Consider the following 22099-nt stretch of genomic DNA (forward strand, 5'->3'; position numbering starts at 1 on the left):
TTGAACTCACCAAAATTATGTACTCAATAATGGGCTTCTTTGAAGGCAAAGAACATAAAAATGTATATCATTAACTTTTACTTAGTGGATTTGACTTATTCTTAGAAAATCCTTAAGTCTCCTTCAGGCCTTTCCATGTATAGAGGAAAGACTGAAAACAGACTTTAAAATCAAGGTAGGTAAAAGAAAGTGTGGAATTTTCTCATAAGTTCACATTTATGAAAATGTTTATAAAGCCATTAGACTTTATGGCTAATACAAGAAAGGTATTCTTTAGAATAATTTAATTTTTCTCCTAGGATATTTTGTGGGGTCTGGTTGTTTCCCAGCTCACAAACTTCAAATTAAGTGACACTATTACCCCCGCACACACACACACACCTCTCTCTGTTTTGTTATCAGTCCTGGAGCCTAAACTCAGAACCTGGGAGCTGTCCATGAGCTTTTTTTGCTCAATGCAAGCACTCTGATACTCAAGCCACAGTTCCATTTCTTTTTCCATTCCTTGCTGGTTAAGAGTCTCATGGACTTTCTGCCCAGAGTGACTCTGAAGCATGATCCTCAGATCTCAGCCACCTAAATAGCTAGGATTATAGGCATGAACCATCTTTGTATTAAATACTATAAGAATTAAAAAATGGAATTAAAGCCACAAAAGTATATAACTTAGCAGACTTGAAGGGTTTCAAGTGTCTTCTATTTTGCCAGATGGACAATACATTACTTAAGTCAAAAGTGTTCCTGCTTCATATAGTTTCCATATTGAAGTTCTAAGAAGTTACCTCCTGATTAGATACGTACCTTCCTAGGAACAGCTGCTGGACATACAGTGCTCCCAAGGTGGTGGCATCCTGTTCCTTTCCTCTGTCCCTCTGGTTCCACTTCCTGTCTTACACTAGACCTTTCCTGTTGTTTTGGTTTGTCAATTTCAATCATTACAGTAGTCTTCCGAGCAATTGCCTAATTACTCGTCTTTCAAGATAGTCAAGCAATGGAAGGCAGGGCAGGACAGGGCAGGGCAGGGTAGGGCAGGGAGCAGTTTCAACTTAACATCCTGTAATAATCACTTATACTTACTCACCACTTACCTTGAACTGGTTATTTTTCTAAATGAAGTATTCATGATTATCACAACAGTCCTGTGACATGGTCACTAGAATCATCTTCATATTTGATGACCAGTTCATTCATTTATGTATTTTGTTTAAATTTTCTATAATTGCATCAATGTTGTATCAACTGTGCAATTTCAGAGCAACTTTCTAGACTAACAGGTAGCAAACTGTGGTGTTTAAATATGCCCAAATTCTCAGGTGGAGCTCAAATAATTTTCATTTCCTTCCAAGAAGTGTGGCATAGTACAGTTGTGTTTATAAAACAGTCTACTCTATCATCATGGTCATTACCATCACTGCTTATTCAGCTCTTCTGTGCAGTGGTTTTTTTGACCAATGTAACAGGCCTTTGCATGGGTCATAAAATATGACCTCCATCATGAAAAACTTCAAAAAGTTTTTTGTCTTAGAAGTTTAAAGTAATTATAGTCAAGTGGAATTCACATTTTCTTATTTTTTGTGCCCAACAGTCATGAACAAATTTGGCAATTTAATATTTAAACCCAAGTACGCATACCTATAATTGTACAGGAATGGCTAAATATAAGTGTCCTAAATACTGTGAAAGAATGAAAAATTGTTAATTGTGCATAGGAGAACAGAGGTTAAAAAGTGACCCACTTAGTAAGATGAAGTAAGTTTTGCCCAACGTCAGAGCCAGGCTATGTCAGCTCTACTTACAAGCTACAAAGAAGGCTGTTTCTCAAATATGGTCAGTTGTTTTTTCTGGCAGAAGGAAAAGCTAAGAAGTTAAATTGAGGAACTAGCAAAGCCACAGTTTTGTGGTTGCTGCATTGATTCTTGTTTAGTGTAGTGCCAGTTGCAGGTTATATGGAGAGGCAGAATACCGTTCCTCCACCCTCTCTCTCACACACATACACATACACATACACATACACATACACATACACATACACACACATACACAAACACATGCATGCATCTTGATGGTTAAAGTAGAAAAGAGATTCTGTTTGCCAAATTGGCTGGTGAGATAATTTATGCATGTGGAATTGCAGTCTTCCAGATAATTTGTTTTTCTTTATACTCTGCTTGCATTTTCCAGGGTGAAGTGATTTAATGAAATGCTCACCTTTTACTTGCATTGGAATTGCACCCTGTACGTTGATCCCTGCATCTGGTAACATCACTAAAATTTATCCAAACAAGGTTTCCAAATGCACAATGTAGAATCAGAGTAAGCTTTTGTGGACCCTCAGGTGGAACATTCTACAATGTGGGTCCTTTGTTAACCCCTCCCCACTTTTTGTGCTAGTCCTGTAACTTGAACTCAGGGTCTGGGCACTTTCCCTGAGCAGTTTTGCTCAAGGTTAATGTTCTACCACTTGAGCCACAGCTCCACTTCCGGCTTTTTTTTTTTTTGATTAATTAGAGATAAGAGTCTCTTGAACTTCCCTGCATAGGCTGGTGTGGAACTGTGATCCTTAGCACTCAGTCTCCTGAGTAGCTAGGATTACATGCATGAGCCACCAGCACCTGGCTCTACCCTCAGAATGTCATTGGTGCATAGGAGTTGAACATCCTTAATCTAAATATCTGAGTTCCAAAATAGTCTGTAATGCAAAACTTTGATGTCATGCTCACAATGTTTCAGATTTTGGAGTACTTCAGATTGCAGATTTTTGGATTAGGGATGCTCGACCAAGTCTAATGCAAATATTTGAAAGTCCAAAAATCTCTGAAATCTGAAGCAACTCTAGCATTTTGGATAAGGGACACTCAAGTTGTATTACCTTCACCAGTAGGACCAGTTCAAAGAAAGAAGAGGGTTATAAACTCCTTATAGAGAAAGCTAAGTTGCAGGTATAAAGAGAAAGTAAGAGACAGGATTATATATGCAACATTGTTGTGTACCCAGTCTTTATCTTAAAAATGTGAATTGTGCCAAATGTTGATGGTTCATGCCTATAATCCTAGCTGCTCCGGAGGTTGAAATTCTGGTCTGAAGCCAGCACAGGTAAGAAAGTCTGTGAGACTCTTATCTCCAATTAATCATCAAAAGACCAGAAGTGGAGCTGTGGCTCAAGTGGTAGAGCACTAGCCTTGAGCATAATAGCTCCGGGACAGTGCCCAGGCCCCAAGTTTAAGCCTCAATACAGCACACACACCCATACACATGTTAATTGAGCCAGGAGTAGTGGCACATGCCTGTATCCTGTAGCTACTTGAGAAGTGGAATTTGGGAGAGTGAAATTTGAGGCCAGAGCCAGCACAGGCAATAAAGTTTGAGAGACTCCATTTCAACCAATAGTTGCACGTAGTGTCAAGTACCTGTAATCCCAGCAGTGGAAAAGCACAGTGGCTGAGGTCAATGTCCCATCTGTCATCCCCAGTGTCCCAGAGAAGCATGTAGGAGGACTGAAGCCAAACAAACCCACCCCAGACATAAAGCAAGATCCAATGCAAAAAGGGACTGGAGGTATGGCTTAAGTGATAGCACCTGCCTGGCAAGCATGAGACCCTGAGTTCAATCATCCAGTACCAACAAATAAGTAATTACATAGATAAATAAATAACATAAAATGGTGAATTGAATCTCTCCTTTTGTTCTCAATGGCTTCTAAATGTTTCTTTAAATCCCTTATAAAAGATGGAATATGTTGGCACCTTTCCACATTTTCCGCTTCCCCCTAGTGTCTTTCGCATGGGACATTTCATCAAAACATCATTAATTCTGTGTCTTCCTGTGACCATGGATAGTGACAGTTGAGCTTAATGAGTGACCTCTCTGCTGGTCTCTGGTGCCTCACACCTGTAATCCTAGCTACTCAGGAGGCTGAGATCCGGATGATCTCAGACTGAAGCCAGCCTAGGCAGAAAAGTCCAAGAGACTCTATCTAAGATTAACCAGCAAAATGCTAGACTAAAGGCATGGCTCAAGTGGTAGCATATCACTTGAGCAAGCTGAGAAAGAGCATGAGGTCTTGACCCAGCATGGCCAAAATTAACTAATTAATAGATAAATAACCAACTTAAGGTCAGAGAACTGGTAATGGGCAGAGTTAAGGTCCTTAAGAAAGAAAAGATTCACAGCTTACCTCTATTCCAATAAGCAGTTTCTTAAGTGCTGTTTAAACTACATGATAGCTTTTAACATGATCTTCTAGATCCCTCCCCCCCACCTTGCCAATAAGCCTAAATATTCCTTTCTGTGACTGAGTTTGGATGGTTATTCCTAATACCACACTTTCTACCAGGAAGATCCCAGCTCTATATTGATGAGTCTGCTGGTGCACTGAATATATTTAAAAAGCAAGCATATAAATGCCTGAGAATTTCATGATTCAGTGTTTTTAAAATAACATCAATAAAATGAAAGTATCCCACTAGGGTATTTAGCCATTTCAACTTCACTTTTTGCCATTTAAAATCTGGGCAAAAAAATTGTAGCATAGGTCATTGTCCATTGCTATTGGTAAGTATTAGCCAATTAACTGTAACTTTTTTTGGTGTGGATTCTGTGGGCTTGAACTCAGGGTCTAAGTGCTGCCCCTAAGTGTTTTTGCTCAGGGCTAGTGCTCTACCATTTGGGTCATAGCTCCAGTTCTGGCTTCATGGTGGCTTAATTGAAGATAAGAGTCTCATAGACTTTCCTGCTCAAAATGGCTTTGCACTGGAATCCTCATATCTCAACCCCCTGAATAGCTAGGATTACAAGCACAAGCCATGGGTGCCCAGCCTCTACCTGTGAACTTTTTAGAAAGTCAAAATAAATAGAGTCCTATCAAGTCATACAAATGTTCTGCCTTATTTTATCTGTAATTCCTTTTTATTGGTAGAAAACAAGCTTGTCATTAGAGATTTTAGGAGTTAACTCCAAGAGTTCCTATTAAATAACAGACCACATTATTAAGAATAAGCCGGGGCTTGCGTTACCATTGCTAATATACAAATATGGTCTGTGCATGATTTCACTATTTTTCTGGTTCAAACTAGAATGGAGAAAAATGATGGGAGACTTAGGGATGGAAGAGCAGGCAGAAGTAGAATGCAGAGTAACAGACCCAGAGCTGGGAAGATGTACCTGAGAGGGGAGTGTGGGAGAGAGGAGAACATCTGAGACAAAGGAGCACCAGAGATCAAAGATGGAGGAGCACCAAAGAGGGGGGACATCAGAGGAGGGAGAAAATCTGAGAGGGGAAAACACCGATGGTCTCCATCACAGATGCCCAGAACTCTTGCCTTCTCATGACTCATGATGGATGTGGCTGAGCTTTCTTAAGTTGGCTGTACATTTTTCTGCCCTGGCTATACTTCCTCCACAGTGGGAAGGTGCTTTCCACTGTTGGTATTTCAGGCAATCAGAGCCCAGGCAGAGCTACTTGACTATTTCACGAGATCACTCAGAGCCAAGTACTTTGGCTTCTGGTATCATCTACCAATTTTGTCGTGTGTGTGTGTGTGTGTGTGTGTGTGTGTGTGCGCGCGTGTGTGTGTGTGTGTGTGTGCGCGCGCGTGTGTGTGTGTGTGCGTGTGTGTGCGTGTGTCTGTGCGTGCGTGTGTGTGTGTGTGTGTGTGTGTGTGTGTGTGTGTGTGTGTGGCTTCTAACACTCTGGGTGGGTGAGAGTGTGGTACAAGAGCCAGATGAATCAGGCAACCAACGTTTTTCCAAGAGTCATGAAACCTGATCTATATTCATATGGTACATGCAATACACACATAATGAAGGGTTGACTTTTAGGTAATGACTGTAATATTTCATGAAGCTTACAGAGGCAATTTGAATTTGTAAATGTTCTAGGTTTTAAAGTTTCATTGTTCCTTCCTCTTCCCACCACTCCCCTCCCCACCCCCTTCTTTCCTTTAACAGACAGAGCATGTCCAGGTTGGTTGGGTTTTTGGTTTTTTTTTTTTAACATTTAGGACCTTTCCTTTTTTATTTTTTTAACTTTCAGGACAGGTTTATTTGAAAGCAAAAGAAGTAAACAACAACAACAAAATCAACAAAAGAAACACTGAGAGTGAGACCGCTTGTACAAGGAGAGGTCCAGGATATTCCAACTTGTAGGTCCTTAGTGCTCATTGACTTGTGTTTTTCCCATGACTTGGCTGAACCAAATAAAGATCCCAGAGGTTTTACTTCTCTTTTCTGGGTAGTCACTAAGACTCACTTTGAGACTTTGGCGAGTGACTTAATTCTCCAGGGCCCTTGGGCACCTCTAGTTCCTACTTTACTTTGTAATGTTTCCTAACACGAAGTGCTAGGAAGCCAGGTAGCTGCATACCAGAAAAACCAAATGGCTCTGGGCGGAACAGTTTTGTCCTTTATATTATTAGCATTGTGCCTGCAGTACGAAGAGTTGGCACTGGAATCTAGCCTAGATTTTTCCTTTCTGGGATTTTCCTTCTGGAAGCCAAAGCCAAAGAAAGAGAGCCATGCTGGCAACCTCTTCTCCTGGACTTTTGCCTTCCATGCCCTGACCTCAGTCACCCAAACCTACAACGACCTCCTCTGTATGCTTTTGCTTGCCCCTCACTTTGCTGAGTTACACTTTTAATTTTCTTTCTTTCTTTCTTTCTTTCCTTCTTTCTTTCTTTCTTTCTTTCTTTCTTTCTTTCTTTCTTTCTTTCTTTCTTTCTCTCTCTCTTTCTTTCTTTCTTTCTTTCTCTCTCTCTCTCTTTCTTTCTTTCTTTCTTTCTTTCTTTCTGTCTGTCTGTCTGTCTGTCTTTCTTTCTTTCTGTCTGTCTGTCTGTCTTTCTTTCTTTCTCTCTCTCTCTCTCTCTCTCTCTCTCTCTCTCTCTCTCTCTCTCTCTCTCTCTCTCTCTCTCTCTTTCTTTCTTTCTTTTTTGGCCTGGAATGCCAGTTTCATTTTGTGTACTGGAAAACTCTTAAGTGATTACTCTAATCAATACTGGCTTCTCAGGAAAATCCTTCCCTTCCTTTCCCCCTTTCCCTCCACTTTCCTTCTTTCCCCCTCCTCACTCTTCTCTCCCTTCTCTCTTCCTTTTCCTCCCCTCCCCTCAAGTTCCCTTTCTTTCCACAAGGATTGTTCACTCTGTAACTTGGAATCTTTAGTACAAGTAATTTAAAAAACACTGGGGATTTGGCTGAGGTGTAGAGGCCACTACGACTCCACAATCAGGCATGGTGGTGACTTTGCTGGCTTGTTTGGTTTATGGTTCTAGGGTTTGAACTTGGGGCTTCACGTTGGCTAGACAAATACTGTATTACTTGAGCCCAGTCATGTTTTGCTCTCGTGATCTTTCAGATAGGATAGCATCCATGACTCCAGAGTAGCTGGGATTATAGAGTGAACCACCACACCCAGATTGCTGAGATGGGCGTCTTAATAACTTTTTGCCCAGATTGCTCTGGAACAGTGAACCCCCGATCTCTGCTGCTCCACTAGCTGATATTGTAGACATGTATTATAGGCACACTTGGATGCGACCTTTTTGTTCTTAACACTTCCTTTAAGATAATGAGAATAACTAAAAAGAATAGATATCTAGAATTTCCCCAAACAGTACCAAAGTCCTGAGTAAAATCTTACAGAAATGTGTGCTAAATGACGTGAGGTCAGATCTTTGACCTTTTACATTTTCCTTTTGAGTAATCCTAAAGACAGACAGAGAATCTGGAGATACAAGAATTCGGTGGTCAGAGTAAAGATGAGAGTTGTCCCCAGTTCATAGCTGCATGACCCAGTGAATTAATCTCAGTTCCTCCGTACAAGTAATATCTGATATTGCTGTAGTGAGAACTGAATGAGATGATGCACATAAAAACATGGAGTATCGAGGAACCACTCAGCAAGCATTAACAGTAGACAATTAGCAGTCTTCTCATTTGTCCTTTAGCTACTGTCTCCGTGAGTCTGAATAGATAGAGTATGATTAATAATTCCTCTTGAGTAAGGAAAAAGGCTGACTGATCTTCAAACATTTTTCCACTCATCTGCTGTATCTAAGGGTCTTCGTCCATTTTGGGTCACTGTAATCAAATACCTGAGATGGAGCAATTTATAAAGAAGAAAGATTTGATTCTTATAATTTGGGAGGTCTGGAGGTCTAAAAACCAATGAGCTGCATCTGGCAAAAGCCTTCTTGTTGTATTATCCCATGGTAGAAGGCAGACAAGCAAGAGAGCATGCATCAGAGAGAACAAGAAGGTTCTCCATAAACCCCTTAGAGTGGGTTATACCTCTCAACACTGCTATGTTGGGGATTAGGTGTCCAACATATGAACTTTGGAAGATATGGTCAAAATCAAAGCCCTCTGTCACATGTAACTTTCTCTGGTGACCATCTTTTGCTCTCTTCCTCCTGTGACTTTTAAATGTCCTTTTGTGTTCCAGTGACTGATATCTTTGTGACTACACAGGCAACTGCCATGTCTTATCTTTGTATCTTTGCATCTAAAAAAGTATTTGGTAGATGTCTGTTGAAAGCATAAGTGTGCAAATGCATGGATTGATTGGTGACACACTAGAATTTATTAGAAGACAAATTTCATAATCCAGTAAATAATATGCAAAATATATTCAGGAAAACATTCCCCCTTTGTATTCTATGACTTTGGTATTCTCTTTTCTCTAAACAAACTGTTCACGTAGGAATAATTCTACAGCTATAGATAAGTTGCAGAGACAGTATGCAGAATCTCATCTACCCTTCACTCAGTTCCCTTACTCCAAATAGATAACTATTACATTTTTAGACTATTGTTTCCTGTCTTTTTTCCAAATTAATTTTAATTGATATATAAAATTGAATGTATCAAGTATATCAGAACATTTTTAAACATATATACGCTTCACTATAAATGCACATTTATATATAGGCATATATATATATATGTATATATCTGTGGATATGTATGTGTTAAAAGATCTTCTGTAGCTACAACTTTGTATTTGTTGACAAACACCTGCCATACATATATAAAACCATCCTAGCCTCTAAGAAACAGCATTCTACTCTCAACTTCTGAAAATCAACATTTTTAGATGCCACAGGCTTGAACTCTGGACCTGAGTGCTGTCCACGAGCTCTTCACTTCTGGTTTTCTGGTGGTTAACTGGAGACATGAGTCTCATGGACTTTCCTGTCCACGCTGGCTTTGCACTGCGATCCTCAGATCTCAGCATCCTGAGTAGCTAGGATTACAGGCGTGAGCCACAGGTGCCTGGCTTTATCCCTGTTCTTATACATGACAGGATTTCCTTTTATATAATTAAAAAGAAAGGTGAACTATTATTCTCTTGTGTTTACTGATGGATACTTAAGTTCTTTTATTTTTTGGCCATTATAGATGTGCCACAGCGAACATGAGATGCAGTGCTCTGGATTGAGCACAGAACTTTATGCATAAGGGGCAGGTGCTCTATCACTAAGCTATGTCCTCAGATGTCTTTTAACATACTCAATCATGTCCTTTGTCTCTATACCTAATAGGGGGGTAGCAGGATCAGATGGGAGTTCAGAACCTCCATACTGCTTTCCATAAAGGCTGCATTATGGCTATTCCCATTTTTATATAATTTTTATTGTTTTTAAGTAGCTACACAAATGAATTTCAATTCAAAATGTCAGTTTATGGGTACAGTGCATCTTGATATGGCTCTTATTTGTATGTTCATAGTTTAAAGACGTTGGTATAGCCCCTGAAGATAGCCAAGTAAATAAAGATTTAGAAAATAAGCCTTTAAAAAACCAGGATAAAAGAACAAAGAAGAAACTAGGACAGTCTCCAAGGCAGGTGATGGAATTTATATGAATTGAATAGCTCTTGTAATTCTCCTTGAGCATATCCCAAGAAAGAGGGAACTTTAATCCTATCAGCAAAGATTTAAGATACGAGGTAGGAATAGAAGACACCAGTAGAATTGTGGAATTTCCTTATTTGGAAAAAGATTTAAAGAAAATAGTAGACGACTCTCTTTCTGGGACAGTTTGTGTAGAAACCAGGATTGAACTGGATCAGCGTGTCTTAAACTATGTGATGACATCCCAGAAAGACAGATCCCCAGGGCTTCTCTGATAAAGTCGCTGCACTGCACTGTGCAGCTGAGCAGCTGAGTAGTGAGCCTCTGCCTTGGATCCGTGAGGAGATGCATCTAGAGGAGCCTTGTGTACTGCTGAGGTAAGAACAGGAACAGTCCCCAACCCCTGGGAGCCAGGCTGCAAGGGCCGGCAGGAAGCCCTTCCTCCCCCACCTGCTAACTTCACAGGAAGTAGCTCACCTGGAGGCCACAGCCACAGCTGCACAGGGCTTCCTGGCCTACTTCATCTACTTCTCTGATCATTTGCAATACTGTGATTTGTACCCGCACTCATCAGCTACTCAGTAGGAGTAGGCTTTTAAATAAGGAAAATTGAGGACCACAGAACAAACTGAAGGCTGAAGTTGTAGATTTCTGGGTCTCCTGATGGCCAAGCCATTCCCTGATAGTTATTTTAATTTGACTTTCTTTGGAGCTCTTCAAATATATTAATTATCCCCACTATCTTCATTGCATGGGTTGATTTAGACATTCGATAGTGCAATTTTTTACAAGCTTCTGTATGAAGACCATATTGCTATGTAGTCTGTTTTTCTCTGCAAAGCTCTAGTTTCATTTTTTCACTTGTCTGTTTCTGATCTTGTGATGACTTTTTTTACAATACCATTTTGTAATAAATTAACCGTCATCTATGTGTTGTGTTTGCAACTTGATATTTACCTGTGAGCTTCATGCAGTCCTAGTGTTTGTGTCCCCCATGCTCAAACTCCTGCCTTCAGTAAAAGAATGATTGAGTAATGTTGGAGGTAAAATGTACAGTACAATGACAAGGAATCAGCCAGCACATGAGAATGTTCAATTTTCTGAAGAATAAGCATTTGGAATACTGTAAACTTCCAGGAGCAGCGAGTACAGGAGGTGATTGTGGTAGAATGTGAACTGAAGGGAGCTGTGGGTTTTCAACCTATTGGTACCCCGTGTAGCGTTCATAGCCTAAGGAAGGAGAGGGGGTCCTGAAGCACCACAGTCTGGAGAATTCCCTTTACTTGCAAGAGGTGAATCTGTGTAACCTGATAGAAAACAGAGGTATTCTGGGGAAACAGAGGCAAAGAAAAAAGAACTTAGCTGATGCCAGAACTTGGCTCTCCATAGCTTTAGATGACCCTGCGTTCAAGTGGCCAAACCAAAGAGGTTTCTAGAGCACTGTGAGGGTAATAAGGTTGGAAGTCAGCCAGTCTGCTCACTTCTCCTGTTTATGGCACCAGTGAGCCTCCTCTACTTTCCACCCATGGGACTTGGGTCAGAGAGTACAGAAACAGGAATTCTGTAGCCTGGAGCAGCCCTTGGGAAATCAGTGAGTTTTGCAGGAAGAGAAAAAGACTATCTAGATGAGATTTTTAACTTGATAAAAGGATTCCTAAGAGTTTCTCCAAATGGTTATCCATGTTTAAGGCTGTCTTGTTATTATTAGGATTCTTATAAACAAGCCAGGCTGCTGGAGGCCCCACCTGTAAATCCTATTTTCTTAGAAATCTGAGAATGAAGAATGGGCAATTGGGAACCAGCAGGAAAAGTCCATGAAACTCTTATCTCCAGTTAACCAGCAAAAAGTTAGAAGTGAGACTACTACTCAAGTGGTGGAATGCCAGCCTTGAATGAAAAAGCTAAAGGACAGCACCCAGGCTCTTAGTTCAAGCTCTTGTCCAGGCATAAGGAAGGAGAAAAAAAATTCAGAAACAAATACAAAGTCACATACTCTACAATTTTTTTCAGATTTATCACTTATATAAAATAACAGGCATACATGTATCTATAGAGAAATGGTATCTCAAGCAGAGATATTGCCAGATATTCTTTTTAATGCATTTTTGTTGTTATTGTAAAGGTGAGGTACAGAGGGTTTGCAGTTATATAAGTCAGATAAAGAGTACATTTATTTTTGAACAATGTCACCCCTTGCCAGATATTCTTAAAGTCAACCCTTCCCACAGTGGACTACTTTGGAAAATGAAGAGGACAGGATTAAGTAAAAGCAAAGATTTTTGTTACATAACTTTATCCTGATGGCTTAAAAAACAAGTACATGGGTATTTCACTTTTCTTAAGATTCCTGTATATGTTTCCTTTCTTAGTCATTATAACCCAATGCTTAAGATCACAGGAGTCAGATAATAAAAATATAATTTAAAAATAAAAATAGTTTTATAAAAAGAACACATAATGTATTTTAGATTGCTCATAGTGTATTGAGGTGTTTGGAAGTTATATACTATCAGATAACATTGAAAGTACTAAGATAGAGCTAGGAATTTGCCCTGAGTATCTAATTTTATGTTAACCATTGAGTCAAATTGCAGGAAAAGTGGGGCACATTCAAAAAGGCCAGCATCAAATGCCCAGATTCAAGCAGACAGCACAATTGGCATCAGTGTTTTGAATCACAGCACTGAGTTGCCCAGAGCAGCCTCCTTTCCAATAACTGGCCTATGAGCATCTTCTCACTCTGGATAGCTACTTTCCTTCCTTTCTGATTTTTTCAAGATCACTTATAAAACTCAGAAAAAAAAATCCATTCATATTAACACATTGACTTTAGAAAACATATTTTCTTCCATAAATTCTTTGGCAACTTGTTCAATAGTAAATTCCTACAAATAGTTCCTGTATTCAAACTTCAGGGAACTTGAATGAGGTGCTTTTGTAATAACTCATTCTCAAAAATTCTCTGCCACTACTGATGTGGGAAATATCTATTTTTCAACAAAAACACAAAACTCACTGACTTGAAAGGAATGAAGTCTCATGGCCTTGGCAGCCTGAGTGAGTTATTGTAAAACAAACAAACAAACCTTATAATTATATGATCTCCCTATCTATATCTATATCTATATCTGTGTCTACTGAGATACACACACACACACACACACACACACCACCACCACCACCACCACCACCAGTACTTTCTTTGGCTAAATATCTTGAGATTCTGCAACTATTGATTTGATATATTTAAGTGCTCACAGAAAAACTCACAGTCAGAGGTGACCTTGATGAACAATTTGAGATTTGTCTTCTTAGATCTATGATTCAGAAACAAAGTTCTAAGATTTACCCTTGATTTGCAGAAGACCTTAAAATGCTTCCTGGTAGGGCATGGTAATTAGATGATATAACCACTAAAAAGGAAATGTGGGCTAGAGGTATAGCTCAATAGTAGAACACATGTTTAGCATATATAAGACCCCAGATTCAATTTGGAGATTGAAAATAGTTTAACAAGCAAAGAAGATCATACTCAGGGTAGGGGTAGTAAAGCTGAACTGTAGAAACCATTCATACTAGGCCCTGTAATCCTGCCTAGCAAGGAAGCTGAGATCTGAAGATCTATGTTCCAACCCAGTAGGGGCTGGAAGGTTACAAACCTACAGACTTATTTCCAATGAACCACTAAAAACCCTGAAGTGGAAAGCACTCAGGTCCCAAGTTCAAATGCCACACAAGCACAATACCAGAAGAGAGAGAAAGGGGGTGGGCAACACATTAGTTTATATCCTGAAAAACATGCATTCTTCAGGACCCACTTTCAGGTACCAAATACCTCATCAGGAAACATGACTGCTGCCACTGTGGATTCTGTATTGTAAATACCCTCACCAATTATCCTATGGAACCTGAATAACTTCTATGCCATTTTCATGACCTATACCTTCAAACATGCATGAATTAAAATACGTCTCTGTGTCTGCACAGAGACTATGAAAGGGCTATTATCTAATTGTATCCTCAGCAGTATCTTATTTTAGAACTTCTCTAATCTACATAATTCTTTAAAAAATTAATTGTTATTTCAAAGTGGATATACAGAGATATGCATGTTTTGACATTAATTATATCCTCTTCCTGGCACCCTGATGGGTGAAAATGCCATCATTTGCACATTCAGTTCCATTAGCTTAAGGGTCTCTTTTGTAGTTAGGGACTTTAATGGTCTTTTAGCTGATAGCCCCGCCCTTTTCTTGCTCTGTTAAAAAGTAATTGCATCTGTCAGCTCTAGCCTGGCCTGAGAACTCCTGCGTTGGAGAATTGTACACTGATAAAGCATTTCATTTTCTGGAAACTTCAGTTTCCTTATCTAGAAAATTAGAGGGCTATAGTAAATTAACTCTGAGATGACTTCTATCTCTAAAAATTACGTTGTGTTTCTAGGACCCACTGCTCATTGCCATGGAAAGACTCACTGCCTGGCTCCACGTAGGTTTGGGCCCAGCCACAACACATACTATTAAAGCAACTTCAGCCGCCAACTCTTTCTTCTCCCTTTCACTTCTCTTTTTCTACACTGTGAAATTACTGGCGAGTTTTGTACTTTTAAAATGTATATGTTTTCTTTCTATTTGCTTCTTTGTATTGATTTTCCCACTCACAAATCTCTTAGGAAAATGTGAGGTACTTAAATGTCCTGTCTTAAAGTCAGGTAGAGTCATGTTGTATGTAATCCCAGCAATTAGGAAGTGGAAGCAGGAGGATAGAAAGTTCAAAGCCAGTCTAAACGATTTAGAAATACTGTCTCAAAAATTCCAAAATAAGGCTGGGTGCTAATGGCTCACACCTGAAATTCTAGTTACACAAGAGGTGAACATCTGAGGATCACTGTTCAAAGCCAATCTGGGTAGGATGTAAGACTCTTTTCTCCAAGTAACCACCTGAAAGCCAGAAGCAAAGGTATGGCTCAAGTAGTAGAGTATCAATCTTGATTAGAATAAGCTAAGAGATAATGCCCAGGCCCCGAGTTCAAGCCCCAGTACTGGCATCAAACTAAATAAATAGTTAATAAATAAAAATAAAAATTACCTAAAGTATCCTCCTTTTTCCTTTTTAATATTTTTTTTACTTCTTATAGGTCATGCAAGTTTTATACTAAAATTTTCTACTTTTTCAGTGTACAATGATCTTTGGAATTTTTGGACATTTGTTCTTTTATGATACTGGGCGGTGTCCCTGAGCTCTTCAGCTGAAGGCAAGCGCTCTACCACTTGAGCTGCAGTGCCACTTCTGGTTTCCTGGTGGTTAATTGGAGATAAGAATCTCACAGACTTTCCAGCCCTGGCTGGCTTTGAACTGGGGTCCTCAGATCTCAGCCTCCTGAGTAGCTAGGATAATAGGTGTGAGCCACCGGTGCCTATCTTCAATACAGTTGCCTTGCTTGAATACTGTAATTCTTTTGTTTCTTTCTTGGCTCTGATTTTGACACTTAAAACAGAACCTCATTCCTGCCAGTACTTATGTTTCTTGGCAGTCTTTTACAAGTGCTGTAAAATCTGATACTCTTCTGCCAAGGATTAGAGCTGGTTTGGAATCCTGTTTGTCCTTCTTACCTTTACATTGCTTCAGGCTCACTAACTTGAACAGTACTGTTGGGCCTTCTCTGAAATGAAGAACAGGGCTCAGTTTAAAGTAGGCATTCATAAACTAGTGTGTTAAATGTGAATTTATCTCACAAAAATCATGAGCACTCATGAGCCAAGAGGTGTTAAGACCATTAGAGCCATCTAGCTGTGGGATCCTAGACCAGTTCTGACCTCAGGCCTGGCTGCAGTATGATGAGAAGACCTGCTATGAATGTACACAGGCTGTGCTGGTATAAAGGAGAGCTCAATCAAGCTAGTCACGAGACTCATCAAATATGCAAAATTCTAACTGATTTCTGAGCACAGAAGCCTTAATTTGATAACACAAAAGAAAACATAGTCTCTGCAGTTAGCATGTCTAGAAGGCTCATGAGTAGTTTTTTAAATCTTCCATAAGCTACATAGATTGTAGAAATTTAATGAAGAATTGTTAATGTATAATGGTTGGATGAATGGGGTGTGGAGCCTCGTGGACAGCTGGGCGAGGAGGAGAGACATGAGGGCTGGAATCTCCACTGCTCCTCTACCTAGCTGTGTGATCAAAGAACTGTATTTTGGCTTCTGTGGGCTTCTATTTCCTGGTCTATAAAATGGAACTGTGAGCTGGGCACTGGTGACTCATGCCTGTAATCCTGGCTACTCAGGAGGCTGAGATCTGAGGATTGAGGTTCAAAGCCAGCCTGGGCAGGAAAGTCTATAAGATTCTTATCTCCAATTAACCACCCAAAAACTGGAAGTAGGATTTGTGTCTCAAATGGTAGAAAATGCTAGCCTTGAACAGATAAAAGCTCAGGGATAGTACCCAAGCCGGAGTTCAAGCTCCAGGGCCTGAAAAAAAAAAAAAGGAAAGAACTGTAAATATATTCTGTGTAATGTATAATTCATTCATGCATAATGTATTCTACCAGCGGACATTGGGGGACATTAGAAAAGACACAAACTATTCTATTGCCTATATCTCACAGCAACCTCTTTGCACGAGCCCAGTGAAGACTTAGTTTTCAGATCTCAGTTCTGCCATGCGAAGAAAATTAAAGTTGGTTTACCACCTATAGATAGGGTGAATCATACAACTGATGATTCTCCTATTTTTGTGTTCACTCTAGAGAATGAGAGTTTTAATTTTATCCTATGTCCAGTCAAATTTGCAGGTTTTTAGGTGTGTACTGAAGTATTACATTTCCTCCCCATCATCATCTCCCATCATTCAAGCTTTCTTACTTCTCCTCAGTTATATTATTTCATTGATTTCACCTTTAAGTTTGGATATATCTCTATAGCTCGGCTGAAACTATGTTTGGAAAACTAAATTGTTGTAAAGAAGGAAGGAACAAAAGATGGAGGGAAGTGAGAGAAGGGAGAGAAGGAGGGAAAAATAAAGAAAGGAAAGGAGCAAGGGAAGAAGAAGGGAAGAAGAAAGGGAGGAAGGGAGGACAGATAAGATATTACCCGTCTCTTAGGGGTTTATGTGTTGCGTGAAGAAGATTGAGTTTAACATGGAATTTTAAATGGACTGAAATACAGTAACATAAAGAATTCTGTGATTATTCAGAGCATGTTCCCTGGAGTTCCTATAAATGGGTAAAGTGACAAGGAGATATGACACTGTGATTTTCAACAAAAGACTGTCAGAATTGTTATTTTAATATTTACTTCTTTGTGGTGGCTGAGTATTGATTTACTCTGTGTGTGTGTGTGTGTGTGTGTGTGTGTGTGTGTGTGTGTGTGTGTGTGTGTGTTCCTGTGCCTGTTCTGGGGCTTATATTCAGGGCTTGGGCACTATCTCTGAGCCTTTTTGCTTAAGGCTAGCATTCTATCACTTGAGCCACAACTCCTCTTCAAGCTCTTTGGTAGGCAATTGTAGATAAGAGTCTCAGGGTTTTCCTGCCTGCAGCTAGTTTTGAACCTCAGTCCTCAGATCTCAGCCTCCTGAGTAGCTAGGATTAGAGACATAGCCACTAGCACTCAGCTATTTATTTACTTTTATTTACATGCAAAGGCCTGTGTTAACAAAGAGTTGTGCAGGAACTGAAGTTTGAAACCATTGATGGACTGAGCAAGTGATAGAGGGATTTCCTAGTAAGTACAAAGCCCTGGATTGAAACAGCTTCCAGGTATAACACTATATGGTGGTATGAAATCATGGGCAAAAACTGATTAAAACATTCTATCACAAATTTAAAATATTTTAAGGCATTGTAATTTTATTAAAAGTTCAAAGTGTAATTGCACTTAAGAATACCTCTTCTCTCCCCTCTCACTCAATTTAATCACCAACTTCCCACAAGTAGAAATCTGGAGCCAGCTTCAACTCTACTGTGAAACAAACTGGAGTGTCTAGACTAGCAAGGGGCAGGGAGAACATAATCCATTCTCTATTTCATTCTCTTTCTTCCCACTAGAGGGCAGAAATGATGTACCAGGACCAAGAAATTGCTCAAGCACTAGCATATTTCTCAAGATTATGGCTTTGCTCAGATTGTATTAGAAGGACAGTCTCCTTTCCTCCATTCCTGAATACATAGGGAACTCTGACTAACTTTCTTTGAGTTTGTAGCATGTATTTCAACATGGATTGGCCAATTTATGTTTTAATTGTTTTTCCAACCAATCTTTTATTATTCCAATCAATTCTTACTAGTATGTAGGAATTGAGCAAAGTTGTTTCCTGTGGTATTGCCATCATATAATGAGAGTTTACCTCCTTCTTCTTTATAAAACAATTTTAACAAATATCATTATTCTACTCTCATGCAAAATACTTAGATCACACTCACTGAGCATTAGTCAAACATTAAGTTTAAATATGAGCATGAATATATTTTAAAGCATTTGTGTAAAAATTCAGTGTTGTATACTGCTATGTTACAAATGACTCAAATGTATTAACCTTTATTATTTTTTAATGTGAAAATACTGTACAGAGGTGTATTAACCTTTAATACCTCCTCATCTCCCCTGCTACTGATTGACTGAGCTCACCTGGGCAATTGTTCCATTTCTTACGATATTGTCTAGCACTGTGGTCCTCTGGGAACTCAAATGAGCCTGAAAGGCCATGATTGCCTAACGGGGTGGTCAGGGATTGAAAGACGTTCAGACTTAACCAGAGCACCTCAGATTCTCCTTCTTTGGTTTCCTATTCTTGGATATTGTACAACATGGCAGTTGGGTGCCAAGGGAGAGTATCCTAAAAATGGACATACTCAAGCAGCTCAGATTCAATACTATCTCTTGATACCTATAACACTGGGAGGGGGAAGATTGTGAGCAGATGTCCATGGAAAACACCATTGAAAAGGTTGAGAAGAGGCCTATTTCTGACTTACATTTTTTTTTTTTTGGTTGGTCGTGGGGGGCTTGATCTCTGGGCTTGGGCACTGTCCCTGCGCTCTTCAGCTCAAGGCGAGCACTTTACCTCTTGAGACACAGTGCTGTTTCCATTGGCTTACATTTTGTAAAAAAAAAATGGTTATAAGTCATGGATGAAGATCATTTCTTCTTTGAATATGTGGGACTTGCTTCTGAATGTAATACTTCAAGAATTAAGCTGTACAAAACTCATTCTTCTCTTCATCTCTCCAGATCTGTTACCTAAAGCAGTAAAAGATGGCTAGAGGATCAGTGTCCGATGAGGAAATGTTGGAGCTCCAAGAAGCTTTTGCCAAAGTTGGTGAGTAAATCTCGAGCGTCACTTACAATTCTTTATTGAGTAGCTTCAGGACAGACTCAATGAAATGTCAGCTTAAGTAAAATACCAACAGTAGCAGGGAGTGGATTGGCTAGAGGTGCTGGGAGAATTTATATTTCACAGATAAACTTGAGAAAACTACTTTACAAAAACATGGAATGTGGATCCTTTCTCTCCTGTAACTTTCATCTGAAGATGGTGCTTAAGACTCATCTTTTATATCTTGTCTGTTTTCATTTGGTTTCCTTTAACCCATGGCATACTTCCTTACGCTTTATCACAAGGCCTTTGATGTATGTAGTAGCTTTTAAAGAGTTCCTTCAGATTCATTTTCTCTTCTTTGACATTAAGACTCTGTTACTGTGAAGGTTAGGGTGAGGCTAGCACCCCCATCCCTCCCATCCAGTAACAACAGGCCACCTCTGAGATTTCTTTTCTCACTCCTTCAGAGTCAAGTGAATGATCACTACTCCTAGTCCCTCACTTCCTATTTGGTCTCTTCTCACCTTTCTGAAGGTGGTACTTGAATTACCCTGAAGTACCATCATATTGTTTGCATTACAGATACTGATGGCAATGGGTACATCAGCATCAATGAGTTGAATGACTTGTTCAAGGCTGCCTGCCTGCCTCTGCCTGGGTACAGAGTAAGAGAAATTACAGAAAACCTGATGGCTACAGGTGATCTGAACCAAGATGGAAAGATCAGCTTTGATGAGTTTATCAAGGTGAGTCTCATGCAGAATCCTAGGAGATACATTTGAAACTTGGGACTTTAATCAGTTAAAAAAAAAACAAATATTGAGAAAGGTGTTCCTACCCTCCTTACTTCATCATTACATCTTCTTTTCTTTGTGATTTTTCTGGACTATTGATTGGGATTTCTAAAAATACATTCTCTTGCTGCAGGTTTTCCATGGCCTAAAAAGCACAGAGGTTGCCAAGACCTTTCGAAAAGCGATCAATAAGAAGGAAGGGATTTGTGCAATTGGTGGTACCTCAGAGCAGTCTAGTGTTGGCACCCAACATTCCTACTCAGGTAGGTTGTGCTAAGAGGTAGGAAGATGAGAGAGCCAATGGTTTGAGAAGAAGGAAATGTATAGAGAGACTACGTACTGTACTCAACACCTGAATCAGTCTAGCTGGGTGCTGTTGGCTCATGCCTGTAATAGTAGCTATGCAAGAGGCTAAGATCTGAGAATTACAGTCCAAAGACAGACAAGGCAGGAAAGTCCATGAAGCTCTTATCTCCAATTAATTACCAAAAAGCTGGAAATAGAGTTGTGGCTCAAGTGGTACAGTGTTAGCCTTGAGCAAAAGAAACTCAGGGATAGCACCCAGGCCCTGAGTTCAAGCCCAGGACTGGCACAAATAAAACAAAGCAAAAACCTGAGGGATAAAAATTGCAGATAGAAGTAATCACAACTTTATGAACTATCATCTCTTTTTTTGTGTGTAAATAGGCCAGCTCCTGGTTCATAAGATAGGAGCTATCCTAGCACTAGGTAGGGCCTGATACCAAATGATCTTATCTGTATTAAAACAATAGTTTAAAGGATGCCAAATTCCTGTGTGAATCTATGGACAAATTTAGCTACTTAAGCTCTTGTCTTCAATATAATGATTATTTTTAATGCCTGCTTAGTGGTCAAAAAATATCATATCTTCATTGATTTGGGAGAAAGTCATATATTTATTCTGAAAGCTATTACCTGCTTTAATGGAAGCTTCTAACAGTCCCAACAATAAAAGTATCTATTATTTCCCAAACTAAGTTCTTCACAACATTAGTTGACCTGAAAAGTAATCTCAGGGTTAAATACTACTTGTAGTTGCTAAGACAAAAATTAGCCTTTCTTTTTTTTTTTTTTTGGGGGGGGGGTCCGGTCGTGGGGCCTGAACTCTGGGCCTGGGCGCTGTCCCTCAGCTCTTCAGCTCAAGGCTAGTGCTCTACCACCTGAGCCACAGTGCCACTTCCGGCTTTTTTTCTTTTTGCTTATGTGGTGCTGAGGAATCGAACCCAGGGCCTCAGGCATGCATGACAAGTGCTCTACCACTGAGCCAACTTCCCAGCCCCTAGCCTTTCATTTTTAAACACAGGAACTTTGATGGTTTTTGCTATGTGAAATGTTTGTTATGAATCTGCAAGATTGATTTGCTGTTCAGAGTTTCCCAAACTCAGAATTCCTTCTGAACATAATATACATGCATTTCACTATTTTATTTGGTCCTAAATCTCAGAAATCCTCTGAGAGATGCTTATTGTCAATGATACACAATTTTGAAGGCATGAATAGGATATAAGGTATAACTTGAAATTTTTCTACAATTTTTAATGGTTTATTTTTGTTGTTGTTTTTTGGTTTGTGTGCTGGAACTAGGGTTTGAACAGAGCCTTGGGGTCTGGCAGCTGTTCCTTAGCTTTTTCATTCAAAGCTGGCACTCTACCACTTAAGCCACAGCTCCATTTTCAGCTTTTTGGTGGTTAATTGGAGATAAGAGTTTCAGAGACTTTCCTGCCCAAGCTGGCTTTGAACCACAGTCTTCAAATCTCAGCGTCCTGAGTGACTAGGATTAAGGTGTGAGCCACGGGTGCCTGGCTTACTACAACTTTTAAGATCAATCTATAGCAGTTTTACAGAGGAGAGAAAGATTATATCACAAATTATTTAATTTGTGGCAGTTTCATTATATTGGTGTAAAGAATTTCAGAGGTGAAGTAAGACTTTTCCATGGTCATCTAATAGTTCAAACAGCAGGTCTATAAACAGAACTATGCCTTTTATTCTGTAGATATTAGATCATGTTTATTTTTAAAACTATACCTTGTTCTTTCTAATTATTTTTGATACTTAGATATAAAAGTGTGTGTATATTCCTGGACATGAAAACCTGAGATGCATCTGGGTAATGTTGTCC

At 39.5% G+C, this 22099-nt stretch overlaps 1 protein-coding gene across 2 annotated transcripts in view; it reads left to right on the forward strand.

Annotated features, from left to right (window-relative positions):
- Window positions 1–22099, forward strand: part of Lcp1 (lymphocyte cytosolic protein 1) — a 78015-nt gene that overhangs the window by 31577 nt on the left and 24339 nt on the right. Inside the window, exons 2-5 of one of the 2 annotated variants that reach the window (XM_070003227.1) lie at window positions 2182–2235; window positions 19075–19162; window positions 19745–19908; window positions 20090–20219. In XM_070003227.1, coding sequence (XP_069859328.1) covers window positions 19099–19162; window positions 19745–19908; window positions 20090–20219 — 358 coding nt within the window. In that variant the 5' untranslated portion in view covers window positions 2182–2235; window positions 19075–19098. The remainder of the gene's footprint in view (window positions 1–2181; window positions 2236–19074; window positions 19163–19744; window positions 19909–20089; window positions 20220–22099) is intronic. The other variant, XM_070003226.1, reaches the window with a different exon arrangement.

Source organism: Dipodomys merriami, unplaced genomic scaffold (assembly GCF_024711535.1).
Source record: "Dipodomys merriami isolate MVZ:Mamm:240054 unplaced genomic scaffold, mDipMer1.0.p SCAF_6, whole genome shotgun sequence".
NCBI lineage: Eukaryota > Metazoa > Chordata > Mammalia > Rodentia > Heteromyidae > Dipodomys > Dipodomys merriami.